Here is a 22,172-nt window from a genome sequence, read left to right on the forward strand (position 1 = left end):
AAAAAACTGGCAAATCAAAAGATTGGTTAAGATTTGTCTGGGAAGCAACTTTGGGCAAAAAAGATGGATTAGTTCTTAAAGACACCCTATCTTTGTGAAAAACCAAGTAAGGGGAACGGACACAGAGGGCCTGAAGTTCAGAAACCCTTCTAGCTGAAGTAACAGCAACCAAGAAAATTGTTTTCCAGGAAAGAAACTTTAAGGAGCATGTAGCAGCCGGTTCGAAGGGGGGTAGAATCAAGGATGCCAGCATTAAATTCAAATCCCATTGCAGAGGAGGATCTCTGATTGGAGGCTTCAGGAGAAATATACCTCTCAGAAAGGCTTTGCAAAGCTTGTGGGACATAATGCTTTGATCCGCTAACCCAACATGAAAATTAGAGATTGCTGCCAATTGGACTTTTACTGTAGAAGAAGAAGACCCCGATTGAAAAATCTCTGCTAAGAAGTCCAAAACTGAATGCAGTGGAGCAGTAAAGGGATCTATGTGTTTAGACTTTGCCCAGAAAGAAAAACGTTTCCACTTACTAGCATAAATCTTTCTGGTGGTGGACTTTAGAGAAGCTACTATGATGTTCCTAACAGGGTTAGAGATCATAGGAAGCCTGGCTAAGGAAGGAAGTGGAGCAACCAAGCAGTGAGGTTGAGAGAATGAATGGCCCGGTGCGGTTGACCCGACTGGTGGGTCAGAAGATCTGAAACTGGGTCCAGATGCCAAGGCTGGGCCAGGAGATGACGATGCAGGGATGGAAACCAAATCTGTCGAGGCCAGTAAGGGGCAATGAGGATCAACTTGGCTCTCAATACGGTAGCTTTCTGAATAACTTGTGGTATCAGTGGAAATGGAGGAAAAGCATACAGAAGTCCCCGGGGCCAATCCTGGGTTAGAGAGTCTCTCGGGGAATGGCCTGGTAGAGGAAAGAGGGTGAAGAAGTCCGGGCATTTGCTGTTTTTGGGTGTAGCAAAAAGGTCGCAGGAAGGGAAGCCCCACTTCTGAAAAATCTCGTCCACTACCGATTGTTTGAGAGACCACTCGTGTGGCATGAGAATAGCTCTGCTCAGTCTGTCCGCTAAAAGGTTGGATCTCCCGGGGATATGCATTGCTATCAGAAACCGATGAGAGGAGATTGCCCATTGCCAAAGTCCGAGAGCTTCGACACAGTGGTTAGGACCTGGTCCCGCCCTGCTTGTTGATATACCAGACTACAGACATGTTGTCCGTCTGAACTGCAATAGTCCCTAAGGGAAGAAAGTCGCTGAGGGCTTGCAACGTTAAAAGCACTGCTCTCATCTCTAGGACATTTATGTGCAGATGGTATTCTATGGGTTGCCAAGTCCCATGGACCATCCTGCCCTGATAATGCCCCCCCCACCCGATCAGAGAGGCATCCATAGTGACTGTGGCAACCGGAACTGGGGGAACAAAGAGTCGGCCCTGATGGAGCAGAGGAGAAGACATCCACCAGGTTAGATGACTCTTGCACGACTGCGTGACAAAAATCTCATGACTCATGGGGAGTTGCTGGAATGACCATTGAGCGAACAACATCCACTGCAGAAGACACATGTGGAAGCGGGCTAATGGCAGAAGAACAATGGCCGCAGCCATAAGACCCAGAACCTTCAGGACAAATTTGGCTCTGATCTTCTTGCTGAGTAATATGATCCGAACATACTTCTGAATGTCCAGAATTCTTTGTTCTGTGAGTCTAGCTGACATGCTGACAGTGTTTAATTCTGCGCCTATAAAGGTAATAGATTGGCAAGGCGACAGAGAAGATTTTTTGAAGTTTATTGAAATCCCCAATTGCTTGCAGGTTTGCAGAGTGTAGTCTCTGGCCTTGAGAAGTTGATGCCTGGTGGTGGCAGAGAGGAGCCAGTCATCTAGATACGGAAACACCTGGAATCCTTGACGTCTCAGATGAGCCGTAACCACTGCCATACATTTGGTAAACACTCTGGGGGCTGTAGTGAGGCCAAAGGGCAGGGCTCTGAATTGAAAATGACTGGACCCCAGCCGAAAGCGGAGAAACCTTCTGGAGCGCCTGTGAATCTTTATATGATAGTACGCATCCTGAAGGTCTATTGAGCACATCCAGTTGTCCTTGCCCAAAAAGGGTAGAATGGACTGAAGCGTGACCATCCAGAACCTTGCCTTCTTGACAAACTTGTTTAGTTTGCTGAGGTCTAAAATTGGTCTCCAATCTCCCGTCCTTTTGGGGACCAAAAAGAATCTTGAGTAGATGCCGGATCCTACTTGGTCTGCTGGCACTATTTGGATGGCTCTTTTTGCTAGGAGCTTTGATACCTCCTGTTTTGCCAATTCCCTTAGACCGGGTGAGATGTCTGGAAGGGAATGATGAGGAACAGGATACCTCTCGAAAGGGATATTGTAGCCCTCAGATATGATCGACTGTACCCATTTGTCTTGAGAGAGGGAACGCCAGGCTATTGGGTACAGCGACAATCTTCCCCCAACTGCCTCCAAGGGTGGGCAGTCGGGCAACACCTCAGGGATGCTGGAAGGGTTTATCAGGAGAGTCTCCCTGCTACCCTGATTCTGCGGACCCCTCTGCCCCTAGGGCGGCGCCTATTATTACCCCCTCTGCCTCTGGGGTAAATTGACCACGTGTGTCCGCATGACTCCTTGAGATTTACGGAACCACATTTTCCCTCCCTTCTGACCCTTTGGATAGGGTCTTGAAGGGGTGGAGAAATGGACTCCTATGGCAGAAAGGGTCTTGCCGTCTTGCTCACACCTGGTCAATGTATCCTTCACCTGCGGCCCGAACAAAGCCGAACCGTCAAAGGGGGTATTGGTGAAGGACACCTTAAAAGGGTCTGCAAAATTACAAAGCCGCATCCAGGCCTGACGCCTAAGTGCCACTCCTGTGCCTGCGGCCCTACTCGCCCCATCGGCTGCATAAGAAATGAGCCGCATGGAGGAGTTAGTCAAAGAATTGAGGATTCCTAGCTCTGAGGCAATTTTTTCCTGAGCCCCAGTTGCCGAAGGATCCTGAACCACTTCACCTAGTTCCTTCAACAGGGACGCCCTTAGAAAGAAACTGTTTGTCTGCAGGGGCTGTAATGAATTTGGAGGGCCTCCTAGGAACTGGTTCCACAGAATCCGGGGCTGCCCTCGCCTTCTGAGCCACTACTTGCATGAGTGTGTCGAAAGGCGGAGACACCCAGGAGGTGGAGGGTCGAGATCCAAAAGCCTCCAGGTATACCGACTCATCCTCGGAGGGGTCAATGGAAGGCCAGTTCCCCCTCTGCTTAAGGAGTTCCAGGATGTCTGAAAAGGAGACATCCTCAGAGGGGGACCGTGGGGAACCCTCCGACTCATCTAAGTCGGTATCTGATGTAGTAGACTCAGGGGAGTCTGTGTGCTTCCTCTTACATGTCCTCTTACGTGGGGGTTCTGCTGCAGGAGAAACCTCGGAAGAGGAAGTTCTTCCCAATGGGGAAACCTGGGGCGATGGATCTCTGGGTCCGGGAGCAAGAGACTGGCAAGAGACATCAACAGGCACCGAAGATGGAGGAGCTAACGGAATAGACCGTTGAACTAGCTCAGGGGCTAGGACACTCCTCATCACCTCGAAGGCTCCTCTCCCAGGGAGGCCAGAAGAATCCCACTCCGAAGAAACAGGAATCCCCGGCCCCACCAAAAGAGAAGGCTCCAAAGCCGATGTCGGTGCTGAGCTCACCAATGCCGAAGCTCCAAGAGGGAGAGCAGGGTCGGACAAGGGTCCGATGCCACTCACCCCCTCGGAGCCAACAAGGGAGACTCGACAACCGGATCCCTCCAAAGAAGGTCTCATGGAGGAGATCAGAGCCGAAGATGTCGGAGCCAAAAGGGGAAGTATCGGCTACGGCGCACCCACGGTCACCGTTCCGAGAAGCTCCGGCTCCGAACTCTGAAGGATTGTCGGAGGAGGAAGTTCAGGGGGATGAGAAATAGCAGACGTCTGTTGAGACGGGCTATGGAGCATGTGGACTAGTGCCTGTGACTTCAACAGTCTGCTTACCACCCTCTCTAAATCGTGGTCTGACAGCCTGGAAGATCTTGAAGATCGGCTCCGCTCCGACAGAAGAGGAGATCCCGGGGCCGAACGAATCGACTCCAGGGAAGGAGACCGAGATCTCTTCCTGGATGGAGCCATCGGAGCCGAAGACCCCTCGGCTCCAAATGGAGCTGAAGACTTGTCGGCTCCAATACTGGATAAAGACATGTCGGCTCCGGCCGGAGCCGACAAAGTAATGGGTATTTGTGTGTTGGAGCCAGACGGAGCCGACACAACAACCTCCAAAGTGGAAAGATCAGCTCCGGCCGGAGCCGATCTCGACTCTGAAGGAGTCGGAGCCACAGCCGAAGGCTTGGAAACTACAGCCTGGGCTCGAGATGGCTTAGAGGGTTTAACCGACCCAGCCTTGGTCGGAGAACCCTCTGGCTTTAACAAGCCATGAAGAATCAATTTATTTCTTTGTTCCTGCAGGACTCTCTGGCTAAAGGAGTGACAAATGGCACAGGAGTCCTGCAGGTGTAAAGGCAGCACGAGTCACACTTCTTGAAGCCTGAGACCTTCACTTCTTTAGACATAATTATGTCCAAAAACAGACAGACACACAACAGTCACACAGTTAACCCCCAAAAAACACACAACACACAATCTGACAGGAATTAACTGTGAGGGAGGCTTAAGGCCTGAAGAAAGGAAATAAATCCTAACACAAAGGAAGGGGAATATAGGGTAGGAGATTATGTATAAGTATAAAAAATATACCCAATAAAAGACAAATAGGAAATAAGGGAGAAAACCCAGACTAATCTTTAACAAATTGAAGCTTTACCTGAGCTGGTAAAAAGGAGACCTCTTCGCGAAGCGGCAAACGAGATCTGGGGTAGTCAAGGCTTGCATCATGGGATATAGGGTTGCCTCGAACTGGTAAAATGAGTTCTCGAGCTTAGCAAGTGCCGAGTCGGATCCGAGGATCGGCTCCAAACCCATCCAGCAAGAATGAAGGCGAGTTTGACAACTTAACATCCATTACTGCAGTACTGGTAAGGGGTAACGTGCTGCATCTGCAACCAGTGCCGCAGTACTGCTAAGGGGTAATGTGCTACATCTGCAACCAGTACAACAGTGCTGGTACGGGGTAATGTTCTGCATCAACAACCAGTACCACAGGGCTGCTAAAGGGTAACATCCTGCATCCACAACCAGTACCACAGGGCTGCTAAGGGGTAAAATGCTGCATCAACAACCAGTACCACAGTGCTGCTTAGGGGTAACATGATGCATCATCAGCCAGTACCACAGTGCTAAGGGATAACATGCTGCATCAGCAACCAGTACCACAGTGCTGCTAAGGCGTAATGTGCTGCATCAACAACCAGCACCACAGTGCTGCTAAGGCGTAATGTGCTACATCAACACACAGTACCACAGTGCTGCTAAGGGGTAACATGCTGCATCAACAACCATTACCACAGTACTGCTAGGGTATAATTTGCTGCATCAACAACCTGTATCACAGGGCTGCTAAGGGGTAACATGTTGCATCAACAACCAGTACCACAGAACTGCTGAAGGGTAACATGCTGCATCAACAACCAGTACCACAGTACTGCTAAGGAGTAATGTGCTGCATCAACAACCAGTACCACAGGGCTGCTAAGGGGTAACATGTTGCATCAACAACCAGTACCACAGTGCTGCTATGGGGCAACATTCTGCATCAGCAGCCAGTAAAACAGTGGTATTAAAGGGTAAAGTGCTGCATCAACAACCATGACCACAGTGATATTATGGGATAACATTCTGCAACAACAAGCAGTACCACAGTGCTGCTAAGGGTTAACCTGCTGCATCTACAACCAGTACCACAGTGCTGCTAAGGGTTAACCTGCTGCATCAATGACCAGTACCACAGTGCTGCTATGGCGTATCATGCTGCATCAACAACCAGTACCACAGTGCTGCTAATGGGTAAGGTACTGCATCAACAACCAGTACCACAATACTGCTAAGGGATAATGTGCTGCTTCAACAACCAGTACCACAGTACTGCTAAGGGGTAACATGCTGCTTCAACAACCAGTACCACAGTGCTGCTAAGGGGTAATGTGCTGCATCAACAACCAGTACCACAGTGCTGCTAAAGGGTAATGTGCACCATCAACAACTAGTACCATGGTGCTGCTAAGGGGTAAGGTGCTGCATCAACACTCAGTACCACAGTGCTACTAAGGGGTAACCTGCTGCATCATTGCCACAGTGCTGCTAAGGGGTAACGTGCTGCATCAACAACCAGTACCACTGTGCTGTTAAGGGGTATGGTGCTGCATCAACAACCAGTACCACAGTACTGCTAAGGGGTAATGTGCTGCATCAACATCCAGTACCACAGTGCTGCTAAGAGGTATGGTGCTGCATCAACAACCAGTACCACAGTGCTGCTAAGGGGTAACCTGCTGCATCAACAACCAGTACCACAGTACTACTAAGGGGTAACATGTTGCATCAACAACCACTACCACAGTGCTGCTATGGGGCAACATTCTGCATCAGCAGCCAGTAAAACAGTGGTATTAAAGGGTAAAGTGCTGCATCAACAACCATGACCACAGTGATATTATGGGATAACATTCTACAACAACAAGCAGTACCACAGTGCTGCTAAGGGTTAACATGCTGCATCTACAACCAGTACCACAGTGCTACTAAGGGTTAACCTGCTGCATCAATGACCAGTACCACAGTGCTACTATGGCATAACATGCTGCATCAACAACCAGTACCACAGTGCTGCTAATGGGTAAGGTACTGCATCAACAACCAGTACCACAATACTGCTAAGGGATAATGTGCTGCTTCAACAACCAGTACCACAGTACTGCTAAGGGGTAACATGCTGCTTCAACAACCAGTACCACAGTGCTGCTAAGGGGTAATGTGCTGCATCACCAACCAGTACCACAGTGCTGCTAAAGGGTAATGTGCACCATCAACAACTAGTACCATGGTGCTGCTAAGGGGTAAGGTGCTGCATCAACACTCAGTACCACAGTGCTACTAAGGGGTAACCTGCTGCATCATTGCCACAGTGCTGCTAAGGGGTAACGTGCTGCATCAACAACCAGTACCACTGTGCTGCTAAGGGGTATGGTGCTGCATCAACAACCAGTACCACAGTACTGCTAAGGGTAATGTGCTGCATCAACATCCAGTACCACAGTGCTGCTAAGAGGTATGGTGCTGCATCAACAACCAGTACCACAGTGCTGCTAAGGGGTAACCTGCTTCATCAACAACCAGTACCACAGTACTACTAAGGGGTAACATGCTGCATCAACAACCAGTACCACACTGCTGCTACGGGGTGATGTGCTGCTTCAACAACCAGTACCCACAGTGCTGCTAAGGGGTAACGTGTTGCATCAACAACCAGTACCACAGTGCTGCTAAGGGGTAATGTGCTGCATCAACAACCAGTACCATAGTGCTTCTAAGGGGTAAAGTTCTGCATCATGCTACAACTTTTGTCTTTTAACCAAGTACATCTTCAGAGTGTGAAGATCTACACTCCCCTTCCCTTACGACAATAACTCCTCCTTCAATCATAAATGAGGGAGCTTAAAGTAGGGCTTTGTTGGTACAAGAAAAATTGTTTGGAGTTGCTTCAACTGATACCACATTTACTGAACTCAGTATGAACTCTAAAAGGCTGGGACCATCATGGCCATTACATGAAGCAACACCACAGCATCATATAAGCTGTCTCTGTAGAACAGGGATTTTGCTCAGGTTCTCGCTGCACAAAACTGTTTAAAATATGCATCAACATACATAGTACCAATTCATTCTGGCACCCTGTATGTTAAATTTAATGGCCATCTACCATGTGATTGCCAGGGAGTACTAGACCACAGGTAGAAAACCCACCCTCCCCCCAGAAATGTAACAGCTGATGAGAACCACTTCTTTTTACTCAACTCCTCCTGCCTTCTCCACTGCCCAAACTGCTAATCAATCTTGGTTTGTCTGGGTGACAGTCAGTGCTATGTCCCTGTATGCCACAGAGCTATAGTGTTGTCAGACATTCAGAGGGCTGATGCATATTTCCCTAGTGGGCACACTTCATTTTAAAACTCACCCTGAACTATTAACTTACTCAAGTGTGAGAACAAAGGAACACTTTGTCATGTACTTACTAACAATAGAGCACTTTGTCATGTAGTTAGTAACAATGGAACACTGTCATGTACTTACTAACAATGTAACACTTTGTCATGTACTTACTAACAATGGAACACTGTCATGTACTTACTAACAATGTAACACTTTGTCATGTACTTACTAACAATGTAACACTTTGTCATGTACTTACTAACAATAGAGCACTTTGTCATGTAGTTAGTAACAATGGAACACTGTCATGTACTTACTAGCAATGTAACACTTTGTCATGTACTTACTAACAATGGAACACTGTCATGTACTTACTAACAATGTAACACTTTGTCATGTACTTACTAGCAATGTAACACTTTGTCATTTACTTACTAACAATGTAACACTTTGTCATTTACTTACTAACAATGGAACACTGTCATGTACTTACTAACAATGTAACACTTTGTCATGTACTTACTAACAATGTTAACACTTTGTCATGTACTTACTAACAATGTAACACTTTGTCATGTACTTTCTAACAATGTAACACTTTGTCATGTACTTACTAACAATGTAACACTTTGTCATGTACTTACTAACAAGTTAACACTTTGTCATGTAGTTAGTAACAATGGAACACTGTCATGTACTTACTAACAATAATGTTACCAGGACGTTTTTTCTCCACTATCAGTCTTCCTTCAGTGTCATTAGGTAGGATGGTCTCATCTTTCCTGATCAACATCCAAAGGTGCTCCACTGGGATGTGACATCCTGAAAATAAAAATGGGAAGGAATTGTACAGTTAGACTGCATCCTTCCAGAATTTAAACACAGCAAAAAAAAAATGATACAAAATAAACAAGAAAAGAGCTACTGTTAATCAATAACTGTGTATAAAGACTGGCCATTACTGGAATTCTTCTGTTATGTTACTATTGTATTTTTTTACAAGTCGACTACCACACCATCTCTTTAACTTCTCTCTCTTCTTTTGTTAGTATACACACAATTTCTGTGCCAAATGCTTTCTCAGCACTGAAATTCGGAAACATTTAGCTCCTCTAGTATTCATTATTTATTTTACTTGTTAATTAGCTGAATGTAGTGACTCAAATAACACTTTGTCATAAACTGTGTTAGCAGTTGAGTGAAATAAAATTACATTTAGTGTAGTCATGAGTTACAATGCAAACAGAGGGTAGAAAATCTCTCTATTATGTCATGCTCATCAGACTGTACTAATTAAACTAGTAACTGCAAAACTAAAATGAGTCTACACTATCGTACCATTTAGGCAAAGATATTTCTCTTATGTTTTAATGCACCGCAGTCTGTGGCAGGTTGCAATGATGCATGAAATACACAAGCATTTCAGACAGGTGCAGGGGTTGTTTAACAAGCTCTAGGTTCAACATTTTTCACAGAAAAGTGCGCATAAATTCTGACTAACATCTAGAGCATTTACGGAAACTGTATTCCAGATAAAGAGGCTAGAGTGGAGAAAATGATGCAGCTTAGGCTAGTTTGGGTTTGGAGAACAACAGAATCGTGCATACCTAGAGAAGGAAGAGAGAGATAAAGTAGTATCCCGACGATGAATCCTCTGCCCACCTGCTGGGCACATGTCACAAGTGACCATCCTGTAAAATAATCAGCACAGGTCATTGTCTTCTCACACCTCAACTGGCAGCCATCCAGCCAACCTTCCTGAGAAAAGAAGAGATTGCTCACTTAGTGAAGACAACAAACTTTAAAGTTTTAATCTGTAAAGACAAGATCATGAGCAGCTGATCCAAACGGACCCAAACACCCGGCTGTATGGCATAAAGGGAAGAGGACCGAACTGTGGGCAACATGATTCAACTTCAAATAGTGGCTAACATACTGAAGAGTTGGCAGGGGAAAGGTGGAAGTGAATGGCAGCTCATCTGTCTTGGAGGGAATGATTGGTTGCTCCAATCAGCCAATCATCAACAAGCAAACAATAAATAAAGCTAAAGAAAGGATAAGTGAGCTTGGTCCAGCCAAGATAGTGATGAAACCCTCTGCATCATGAGTGTGAAAGCATGGACATTGGGTGATCACATCACTCACCAGAGGATGGGGAGGGTTATAGGCAAAAAAGTCCTGATGAACGCCAGATCAATAGTGCTTCAATTAACCTTCTTTTCACAGGAAAGAATGCACCAACAGTGTGCAGGAAGCTGATGGTTGTACGGCAGCGAACAAAAAAAAGAAACAAACTGTTAGGAGACATCAAAAAGAACTGTTAGGAGACATCAAAAAGACCCAATGTCAACAATTAGAATTTGACCTATAAAATCATACTAAGACTTCTAGTGGTTGGGATAGCCTTGGAATGTCGCTATTGAAATAGCAAGACTTTTACTGTGTTAACTGTAGAAGATTACCTTATTCAATGTATTCATGACACTGCATAACAGTATGTGAGCTTGAATTTCTCTCTTTCTGGGCATATACTGTAAACATGTGAAATCAATGCAAATTTTCTTTAAAAAAAAAGATCCAACAACCAGTGTCTTTCCTGACCAGAGTGCTTAAGATCCCTGTTCATACTGCAGTAGATTTCAAGATGACGGCGACGCTTTGCTGAGTAAAAGTCAAGTAGAAGTAGCTGAATTAAGAACTAGATTAAGACAAACATCTATACATTCAAAGACCTAAACAAGGGTGCAGCCTAGATAGCTAACTGAGAGCACTGAATTTTGAGAGCTCCATAAACTAGTATAATAATATAGGAAATTTTTATTATTTTCAAGTTTAAAACGTCAGAAATCTATAGATAAACTACTAAACTACATAAATATCAATTTTGGTGGAGATATACAAAACAATTTCCTGTCAAGTAACTTGGAGATATATTGAGTCACTGAATATGAACAATTCAAGGAGCTCTCATCCAGATGCTGCTTTGAAAAAAAGAACTACAGTTGATGACATCTACCTTACAGGAACTATCTTTGAAGGTGGATGGTTTTAAAAATGACTTAGAAAACCTCAAATTAAATTCTCAAAAACAGACATACTCTTAAGGAACTATTACAGCAACACCATACAAAAATAACAAATATAGAGACTTCTCTAAATAACATTGAAGGGAGACTCAAAGAGGAAGAATTCCAAAAAGAATTTCTGCTTAAACAGAATACATGGCTGCTTAACAAATAGATGACTTAGAAAACAGGAAAAGGAGAAACAACATAAGGATCTTTGGTCTGCCTGAAGACACTGAAGGAGAAGACATTATTTCATTCTTAACAACCTGGATTCCTGAATTTTTAGACTTGAAAGAGATGCTTTCATTTGGGATTGAAAGGGTGCATAGAGCACTGAGGAAACCTGCTTCTAACTCAACAAATACTCCACCTAGATCCATAGTTATAACATTTCTTTCATTTCTGGACAAGGAACTTTTAGTTATGTACTTACCATAACTTTAGATGTATGGGATCCATCTCGCCTACATTCTCTACAGATGGGTTCGGAGCCGATCCTCGGCTCCGACTCGGCAGCTATACAATAGAACGCAGTCTCTTATTGGCTGAGTTACCTCGTATCCCAGGATGCACCACTACTGCTTCCCCAGATCTTGTTTGTCCACACACATGCACACACACATAGACTGTTGTTATAACATTGCCAGGTGTTTCAAGAGAGGAAGACGTTGAATTCGGATCGTCCGGTCTCTTCTGGTCTACGAGGCAGGGGGAAGGAGGGTGGGTTATTAGGAATGTAGGCAAGATGGATCCCATACATCTAAAGTTATGGTAAGTACTTAACTAAAAGATGTAATGTGATCCTATCTCACCTACATTCTCTACAGATGGGACAGCGTCCCTAGCACCTAATTCCTGGGTGGCTCACTGGAAAACGCTCCTGAGAACCGTGGAACCGAAGGAAGCTCGACCCCTAGATGCCACATCCAATTTGTAGTGAGAAATAAAGGTGTGTAGAGTAGACCATGTAGCAGCCGCACAAATGTCACTAATAGAGAGCTTGGAATGAAAGGCTGCCGAAGTGGCCATAGCCCTGGTAGAATGAGCTTTCACTGGAAGTATAAGCTCCTTATTTGAAATGAGATAAATATGACTGATACAGTCTCTGATCCACTTGGCAATAGTGACTTTCGTGACGGCTTTACCCAATTTACTATCCGAAAAGGACACAAACAGTTGATCTGATTTTCGCGCTTGGTGTGTCCTATCCAAATAGAAACATAATTGTCTGTGCACGTCTAAGCTGTGAAAAGTATATTCAGCTCTGTTTGAATACTTAGGGAAAAAAAACGGTAATTCCAGTGATTGTTGCAAACAAAAGTTAGAACAAACCTTTGGTATGAAGGATGGGTTTGGTCTAAGAGATACTCTATCCTTGTGAAATACCAGGTATGGTGGTTTGACACATAGGGCTTGAAGTTCTGAAACTCGCCTGGCTGATGTAATAGCAACTGGAAGAGCAGTCTTCCAAGAAAGAAATTTTAAGTCACAGGTTGCTGCCGGCTCAAAGGCAGATGAGGTTAATGCAGCTAACACCACGTTAAGGTCCCACGGTGGTGCAGGATGAGATATAGGGGGCCGTAGAAGCCAAGCTCCTTTAATAAAAGCTTTGCACAACTTGTTGCTCATTAAAGGTGGTTCTACGCTCTCGTGAAAATTGGAAATAGCAGCCAACTGAACTTTGATGGTAGACACCGAACAACCTTGGTTGAACAGGGAAGCTAAAAACTTCAGAACCTCTGACACCGAGGCTGTCATAGGGTCTAATCCTTGGAGTTGGGCCCAAATAGCAAACCTCTTCCATTTATTGCTATACATCTTTTTAGTAGAAGTCTTGTGGGCTGAGGACAAAATATGCATGACTTCAGGGTCGAAAGAATGGCTCCTAACTATGGTCGGAAGAGGAGTAGCCAAGCTGCTAACTTCAATGAATGGAGGGACTGATGGAGCTGTCCTGACTGATGCGTCAAGAGGTCCGGAACTTGGTCCAGGAACCAGGGACCCTCCAATGCATATTTGTGAAGAAAGGGGAACCAGACTTGATGAGGCCAGTATGGGGCGATTAGAATCATTTTGCTTTCCAAGTGAATCGCCTTCTGAAACACCTTGGGGAGAAGGGGAACCGGTGGAAAAGCGTATAGCAGACTGGGGGGCCAAGCTTGGACTAGAGCATCCTTGGGGATCTCCCCCAGAACTGGGGTGAGAGAGAAGAACTGCTGGCATTTCGCATTGAGGGGAGTTGCGAAAAGATCGCAACAAGGAGCTCCCCATCTCGTGAAAATCTGTGTTACCACTCTGTCGTTCAAGGACCACTCATGAGGGGAGAGAATAGTTCTGCTCAGTCTGTCGGCTATCACGTTGGATCTCCCCGGAATGTGTGTTGCCACTAGGAAATGTTTGGTAGCAATCGCCCAATCCCATACCTTCATGGCCTCTCTGCAAAGGGGGTAAGACCTGGTCCCTCCTTGCTTGTTAAGTACCAGACTACCGACATGTTGTCGGACTGAATGGCAATCGTACCCTGGGGGAGGTGATCGTGCAGTGCTTGCAATGTTAAAAGCACCGCCCTCATTTCCAGGATATTGATGTGGAGAAGAGACTCGTCGGTGTGCCATGTGCCTTGGACCGACCTGTCCAGATAATGTCCCCCACCCTGTCTGGGAGGCGTCCGTAGTCAACGTGGCGAGGGAGTGGGGAACGAAGGGTCGCCCTAGATTCAGGTTGGAGAAAAGAAGCCACCAACGAAGATCCTGTTTGCACATCTCTGTGATCAATATGTGGTGACTGAGGGAAGGTCTTGATAAGACCACTGGACTGATAGGAGCCACTGGAGTATCCTCATATGCAACCTTGCCAAGGGGACCAGAAGAATGGTGGCTGACATGGAACCCAACAGCTGCAGAACCATTCTCGCTGGAGCGATGTCTGAGGAGTAATGCCGAACCTGAGACTGCAGCATTGCTATCCTTTCCGCAGGAAGATAGACTCGCATCTGCCTTGAGTCTATTTCTGCACCAATAAACAGAATACGCTGCGGTGGCAGCAATACGGATTTTGTCCAATTGAAGGTGATTCCTAAGGAGTTGCCTAGAGAGATAGTGGCTGCTAGAGTTTTCAAGAGTAGATGCCTGGAGGTGGCAGTTAGGAGCCAGTCATCTAGGTATGGAAACACCTGGAATCCTAGACTTCTCAGGTGAGCAGTCACCTCCGCCAAACATTTGGTGAACACACTGGGGGCTGTGGTGAGACCAAAGGGCAGTGCACGGAACTGGAAATGACCGTCTCCCAGTCTGAAGCGCAAGTGTCTCCTCGACGCCTGATCTATCAAAATGTGATAATAGGCGTCTTTGAGATCTATGGAGCACATCCAAACACCTTTCTCCAAAAGCGGGAGAATGGATTGCAAGGTGACCATCCGGAATTTGGACTTTTTCACTAATCGGTTTAACTTGCTGAGATCCAAAATGGGCCTCAAGTCCCCGGTCTTTTTTGGTACCAAAAAGAATCTTGAGTAAGTCCCTGATCTGGCCTGGTCTGCGGGGACAGGTTGGATGACTCCTTTTTGAAGCAGCTTCGATATTTCGCTGGCTGCAAGATCCCGTTGACTGGATGGAGGGTCCAGGATTCTTTGGGATGGTGGGGGGGGGTTGAGAGAAGGGAATGGTGTAACCTCCGGCGATGATTCGGAGCACCCATTGGTCCTGAGTGATATTTTCCCAGGCCTTTAGGTGCCTCGAAAAACGACCCCCGACTGGCTCGGGAGTTGCACAGTCAGGTACTCCTTCAGGGATGCTGGAAGGAGGAGGAGCCACGAAAGGACTCGCGGTCTCCAGTGTTGCGGGGGCCTCCGCTGCCTCTGGGACGGCATCTCCCTGAAAAATTTCCCCCTCCTCTGCCTCTAGAAGGGGAATCGCTCTGCTGTGATGTGTAAGGCTTTTGAGACTTACGGAACCACATTTTCCCTCCTCTTCTAGCCTTGGGATAAGGTCTGAAGGAAGTGGAAAAACGGACCCCTACGGCAGTTAAAGTCTTACCCTCCTGTTCGCAGCGAGTCAAGGTGTCCTTTACCTTGGGTCCAAATAGTGAGGATCCATCAAAGGGGGCATCGGCAAAGGAAGACTTAAAGGCCTCCGCAAAGTGACACAGGAATAGCCAGGCTTGTCTCCATAGAGCAACACCTGTTCCCGCCGCTCTGCTCGCTCCTTCGGCTGCATAAGAAATGAGCCTCATGGATGAGTTGGATAAGGAGGACAGGGTAGCCAACTGGGAGTTAACCGTCTGGGCCAAATGCTCAGGTAAGTTACCGGAGAGGGTATCCGAAAGCTCCTTGACCAGATCCCTCTGCAGTCTCGTGAAATGTGTCAAGTAGTTCAGAGACCTTAATGTAAAGGTCGCTGAAGCAAGGGTACGCTTCCCGTACCGATCCATGCTCCTAGACTCCTTATTAGGAGGATGGATGGACGTTGAAGCTTCTGCCACATCTTGCTGGGTGGCAGATGCCACCACCAAGGCATCTACAGCCACTCCTTTCGAAAGAAAGTCCTTATCAGGGGGAGATGAAAGGAATTTATTGGGGTGAGCTGGCACCGGTTCAACAGAATCCGGGTGTTCCCACGCCCTTCGAGAGATCAAATCCAGAAGCTCATCGAAAGGTGGAGACACCCAGGAGGCAGAGGGCTGAGCCCCGAAGGCCTTGAGGAAAACCGACTCCGCAGCAGAAGGGGGTTTGGACTGCCAGTTGCCTCATTGCTTAAGGATCTCCAAGATGTCCGCAAAGGATACATCATCCGAGGATGACTTGGGGGACCCTTCCGCATCATCGAGGTCGGTATCCGAGGTGAGAGACTCATCAGGGGAGTCGATGTGCTTCCTCTTGCACTGTTTCTTCCTCGGAGGTTCCTCCGAAAGCGTTTCGGAGGGACCTCCAGGAAGAAGGGAACCCCCTGGGGGTAACCTCAGGCCCAAGGGCTCTGCTGTCATGAGACAGGGGGACTGCAAAGGAGCCAGTCTCCGTGCCAAGGGAAGGTGGTGGTGAGATGGTAGAAGTGGCCAGAGAGGATTTGGCCAAGGCACTCCTCATGGCCTTGAAGGCGGGACCCCCAGAGTCCTGGGATGGTTCAATCCCCAAGGCCACAACAGCAGTCAGAACTCCCGCAGCCGACGCACTGAGAGGAAGGCTCGGAACTGAAAGGATCGGTCCCGAAGCACCCCCACCGGGGCCGACAGAGGAGGTCCGCGTACCGAACCCCGACCCGAAGGGTGGGGTTGGAAGTTAGGGTCGGACCCGACCTGACAACCTCCACTGGCTCCACCAACACTGACTCCAACGGCACCAAAGCTGTTGGAGGAGGAACCAAGATAGCAGGATGGGAAATCGGCTCCGGAGCCGACTGGGCTGGAGCCGAGATCAATTTTGCAAAGACCGGAGACTGAAAAAGCCTTTGAAGCACCCTGTCTACATCCGAATCAGACATCCTCAACGACCGAGAAGAGACCGACCGGGTCCGAGTTGACTTCTCCATCGGCTCCGAAAGACTGGGGGACCGGCTCCATATGGGTTTGAGAAGTATCAGCGCCGAGGGAGATTCCACTACCACTGCAATTTTCCTCGGAGCTGATGGGGACTTCGGCACCGAAGGGGAAGAGTCTGAGCGGGCAACCCTCATCGGCTCTGAAGGCAGTGGAGCCGATGGAGATGACTCGCCTCTCGACGCCTGAGCTCTCGGCTCCGAAGCCAGAGGAGTCGAGGCTGGAGACATCGAGGCAGACCGTTCTGCCCTCGGCTCCGAAGTCCGTGGAGCCGACGGAGAAGCCTGCCGTGACTTTTTTGCTGCCGGATCCAACGGGCTGGTTGGAGCCGAAGATTTTTTCTTCCTCAAAGGGGAAGAAGAAGATAGGGCTTCCTCAAAGGAAGGGGTAATAAGCCCTTTCAAAAGCAACTTATTTTTCCTCTCTTGGAGGAGGCGAGAGGAAAAAGCGTGGCAAATGCTACAGGATTCCTGGAGGTGCTTCGGGCCCAGACAATAGACACACAAAGAATGGTCGTCCGTAATGGACATTTTATAATTACATTTGGAACATTTTTTAAAACCTGATTGTCTATGTTCCTTCGACATGGCTGTCTAATTCAAATACACTAACTTCAACAAAAAAAACTACACAAACGACAGCCTAGACTCTAACTAAAACACCTAGGATAGGGCAAGGCCCCTCTAACTTAAACGGGATCACTTACCACCAAAAAAGAAAATACAATTTTACCACAAAAAACTTTAAATACGCAGTCACACAACAACAAGTAGCTGTTAAAACAGCTTTTGGGTAAGTTTTAGCACAAAACTAGACAGAAATAATCTGACTAAGAGGCACTTAGCTCAGCCAAGTCCGAGACCACGTCTATGCTTCAGAAGCGGCAAACGAGATCTGGGAAGCAGTAGTGGTGCATCCTGGGATACGAGGTAACTCAGCCAATAAGAGACTGCATTCTATTGTATAGCTGCCGAGTCGGAGCCGAGGATCGGCTCCTAACCCATCTGTAGAGAATGTAGGCGAGATAGGATCACATTACATCTAATATTAAAATCTGCTTGGAGAAAATCACCCTTAAAAATACAATCAAAGCCTGATAAGGTTTGACAATGATTATTCTTCCAGAATACTAGAACAAAGGAAAAACGTCTGGCCAATAATAAAACTGTTGAAACAAAACAACAATAAAGCACAGCTGGCCTTTTCAGCCAAGATAAAAATACTTTTAGCCAATGAGATGAGAAGCTTTAATGACTTAGAAGAAGCTACTATATTCATCAAAAACAACATAGTGTCCACCCCAGAAGAAATAGAATGGATGACCCCTACTCTTAAAAGAATAAAAGAAACAAATCCTTGGACTGAAGCTAGAAAGAAGAAACAAAAAACTGATTGTAAGATAACTGTCCCAAAAAAAAAAAAAAACTCTTTCAACTACATCTCTCAAAGTATCAACTGATATGGTATATCACTTGTCATCTGTTTTTAGTTAAAAAGGAGGGTTTTTTAAACAACTGAGGAATAGTAATGATTTATTCAGAATGTTCAAAAAGTCTAGTAATTCTTCACAAACAAAGGTAGGTCAAGATGGGCTACTATTTACATTATATATAAGCCAAACAAAGCAACATATAACATAAACATAGACGTTTCTATTCCCCTACTTGAACTCATTGAATACTTATCTTGTTAATTTTTCATTGTTTTTACTTATAATAATTTAATTAGCTAATTCAACAAGGTACCATTCATCAGAGTTCAGACTCAAATGTAATAAGTTAACATCACATATAATAGCAGTAACAGTAGAGTGTTTTGAAAAAAAATGCCATCATGGAGACTAATGCCTTCTTCAGTTAAAGTATGATTTAGAAATGTTGTGTATCCTAGTTAAATAATAGCAGCAAGCTCTTAGTACAAATGTCATCATTATTCTGTCTAAATATAGTTAATATCAATTATGGCAGGTATCACAGCTACGAGTGCTGTTTGATCAATCCTGATATGGTGTGCGTGGATGCAGCCGTGCCTGGCAGCTAGTACAAATGTCATTATTATTCTGTCTAAACATAATATCAATTATGGCAGGTATAATAGCTTTGAGTGCTGTTTGATTAAGCCTAACATGGTTTATGTGGCTGCAGCTGTGTATGGCAGCCATTATATGTTGCCATTTTCATCTCTGGGAAGCTGTGGGTTGTGGCTTGTGATTGAGGTTTACTGATGCTTGTGTATTAGAAAGAGACATTTGGTGTTTTAGCCTGGAACCAGGGGAAGGGGGTGAATAGAACTGTGATTTGGAATATTTTTGCAGAGAATGGTTTGTTTGTATGTATGCTGAGTGGGAGGTAGGAGGGCTGGAGGAGTGTGTTGTCTCTTGTGGCGGCTTGTTGGCAGATTTTTTTTGTTTTGATCTGTTTGCTCTCTGTTCTTTTCCTGGCTGCTGCCTCGCTGAAAGGGAGGGAATTTAGGCTTGAAGTTGCAGTGACGTGAATCTTTGCTTCAGGTGCATCGTGAGCCTCTGGTATGCAGTACACAGACACATTAACAGAAACAGATGTTCCCAGGTTGCTGTAGTAACAGAAACAGAGTGACGATAATGCTTAACGGCTCTGAGGAGGCTCCAAGATGATTCTCAGTAATGACATTTTTGGTTTAAAAAATAAATATATATATATATATATATATATATATATATATATATATATATATATATATATAAATAAAAGGGTTGTTTTAAACCACATGTACACATACTGATGGTCTCCCAACACTTTGTTTAGCTCATTAAGTTGATTCTTGATAAAAAAAAAACAAAAAAAACCCCACAATAGTTATGTAATGTAGTCGGCTGAATTTAGAGATTAAAGACAGGATTTAATAACATGGGCTTGTGTACAATAACACTACTGTTTCAACTTGTCATAAATGACATACACTACATTGAACATCAAGAGGAAGCATGATGATTTTCTTATATAAGTAAATAAGCATAACAAGTCATGGAATTGCTTTAACTCGAATTGTAGTTTTTGTAACCCATCTTGTAACCCATCTTGACCATATATAATACTTAAGCAGTTACCAAGGTAACTAATATTTTATACATGACATCAAACTGACAAAGTTGTTCAAGAGAAACAACAGACATTCAGTTTAATAACATGGGCTTGTGTATAATAACACTACTGTTTAACTTGTCATAAATGACATACACTACATTGAACATCAAGGGGAAGCATGATGATTTTCTCATACAAGTAAGTGTGCATAACAAGTCATATAATTGCTTTAACTTGAATTGTGGTTTTGTAATCGATCTTGACCATACATAATACTTAAGCTGTTACCAAAATAAGTACTGTTTTATACATGACATCAAACTGACAAAGTTGTTCAAGGGAAACAATAGAAGCCTGAATTAGGAATGTCACAGAATGTAACAATCACATTCTGAACAAATAGTATTAAATTGACAATAATCACTCAGTTTAACCTTTGCTGATTATACAAAATAGAATGTTGCCATTTTAATCTAAAACCTTTCAGTATATGCCATAAAATGGCAATTTATGAATATGGAAAGGGAACTTGTAATCATTAATCAAAATAAGTGAATTTGTTGTTTTTAACCTAAAATTTCACTCATTTTATAATATGAAATGACAGATATGAACATCCTTGTGTGTAGGACATGGGAAGGAAGATGGATACACTGATAATTAAAATGCACTAACCATCATCAATGTTTACATAAAACAAACTTGATGCTTTAAGTAAGTTAGCAACAAACAAAGTGATTACTTAAATGCTGGTAAACAATGAAATATAACTTCTGATATATCCAGTAAAATATATTGTATTATGTTGTTCATCCATCGTTGTCGACGATGACCAAAGACATCACATCAAGGAGGTTAACAGAGTATGGTGTGTCTGTCTGTGGCTGATCAATCCAATGCGGGCTTAGAAAGCTCTACTGCACATTGGGCACAAGTGGTCATTTGAGTTGGTTGGCAATGAGTTAGCTGCGGATTTACGCAGCTCACGCTTCCTCTGTACCTCTGCGGTCCTGCTCTGCTCATAGGAGATAGCACCTTTGCTGATGCAGTTTCGCCAGGCGGGGCGGTCTTGCGCTAGGATTTCTCAGGAGTCTGGGTCAATGCCAAAGCTCTTCATAGAGACTTTCAATGCATCCTTGAAGCGCTTTTTCTGCCCACCTTGTGTACGTTTGCCTATTGCAAGTTCACCATAAAACAGACTCTTGGAGAGGCGTGTGTCTGGCATACATACATGGTGGCCTGCCCGCCTGACTTGGGCTCTCCTCAGCAGGGTATAGATACTTGACAGGGGACAGCTGTGACTGGAATTTTGTCCTGACAGGTAATTTTCAGCAGCCTTCTTATGCAGTTCATATGGAAGCAATTCAGCTTTTTGGCATGATGCTCATGCACAATCTTTGTCTCACAGGGATACAATAATATGGGCAGTATAACTGCCTTGTACACCTTCATCTTTGTGGACAGTTTAATGCCTCTCCCCTCCCACACTGACTCCCGCAACCATCCAAATGCAGAGCTTGCCTTGGCGATGCATGTGTCTACCTCGTCATCAATGTTCACAAATCTGGAGAGTGTGCTGCCAAGGTATGTAAACTTGTCAACAGCCTTCAAGATCTCACCTTCAACGGCGATAGTTGGTTCTGCATACGTCTTCTGCAGTGCAGGCTGATGCAAAACCTCAGTCTTCTTAGTATTAATTGTGAAGCCAAAGTTTCTGCAGGCAGTGGAATAACAGTTCATACTCTGCTGCATCTGGGCCTTTGTGGCAGCATTGAGTGCGCAGTCATCTGCAAACAGGAAATCAAGCAAAAAGTCCTCTTCAACCTTGGTCTTGGCCTGTAGCCTCTGCAGGTTGAACAGCCTGCCATCAGCCCTCTATCTAATCTTGATGCTGTCTTTTTCATCACTGCAGAAGCCATCTGCCAGCATGGCCAAGAATATCATGCTGAACAGCATGGGTGCCGATACACAGCCTTGCTTAACTCCACTGGTGACTGGGAAGGCATCAGAGGAGTCTCCATCGTCCAGTACTCGAGCAAGCATGCCATCATGGAACTGGTGCAACATACTGATAAATTTGCCTGGGCAGCCAAACTTCTCCATGATCCGCCGCAGCCCCTCACGACTAATGGTGTCAAAGGCTTTAGCCAGGTCCACAAACATTGTATAAAGGTCCCAGTTTTGTTCCTGGCACTTCTCCTGAATTTGATGTGCTACAAATATGTCCAGTTTCCCTCGGCCTTCTCTAAAGCTGCACTGACTCTCTGGCAGGTGTCCATCTTCCATGTGTTGAATGAGACGGTTGAGGACTCTGGCAAGAATTTTGCCGGCAATGACCAGGAGAGAGATTCCTCTGTGGTTGTCACAAGACTGCCTGTTTC

At 45.3% G+C, this 22,172-nt stretch overlaps 1 protein-coding gene across 1 annotated transcript in view; it reads right to left on the bottom strand.

Annotated features, from left to right (window-relative positions):
• The window catches only part of LOC122797904 (gastrula zinc finger protein XlCGF57.1-like), a 128,706-nt gene extending 107,163 nt beyond the window's left edge, over positions 1 to 21,543 (bottom strand). The window contains exon 1 of the mRNA XM_044066423.1: positions 21,293 to 21,543. Coding sequence (XP_043922358.1) covers positions 21,293 to 21,543 — 251 coding nt within the window. The remainder of the gene's footprint in view (positions 1 to 21,292) is intronic.
• Positions 21,544 to 22,172: the final 629 nt, after the last annotated feature.

This window comes from Protopterus annectens, chromosome 3.part1 (assembly GCF_019279795.1).
Source record: "Protopterus annectens isolate FY-2018-M chromosome 3.part1, PAN1.0, whole genome shotgun sequence".
Classification (NCBI taxonomy): domain Eukaryota; kingdom Metazoa; phylum Chordata; order Ceratodontiformes; family Protopteridae; genus Protopterus; species Protopterus annectens.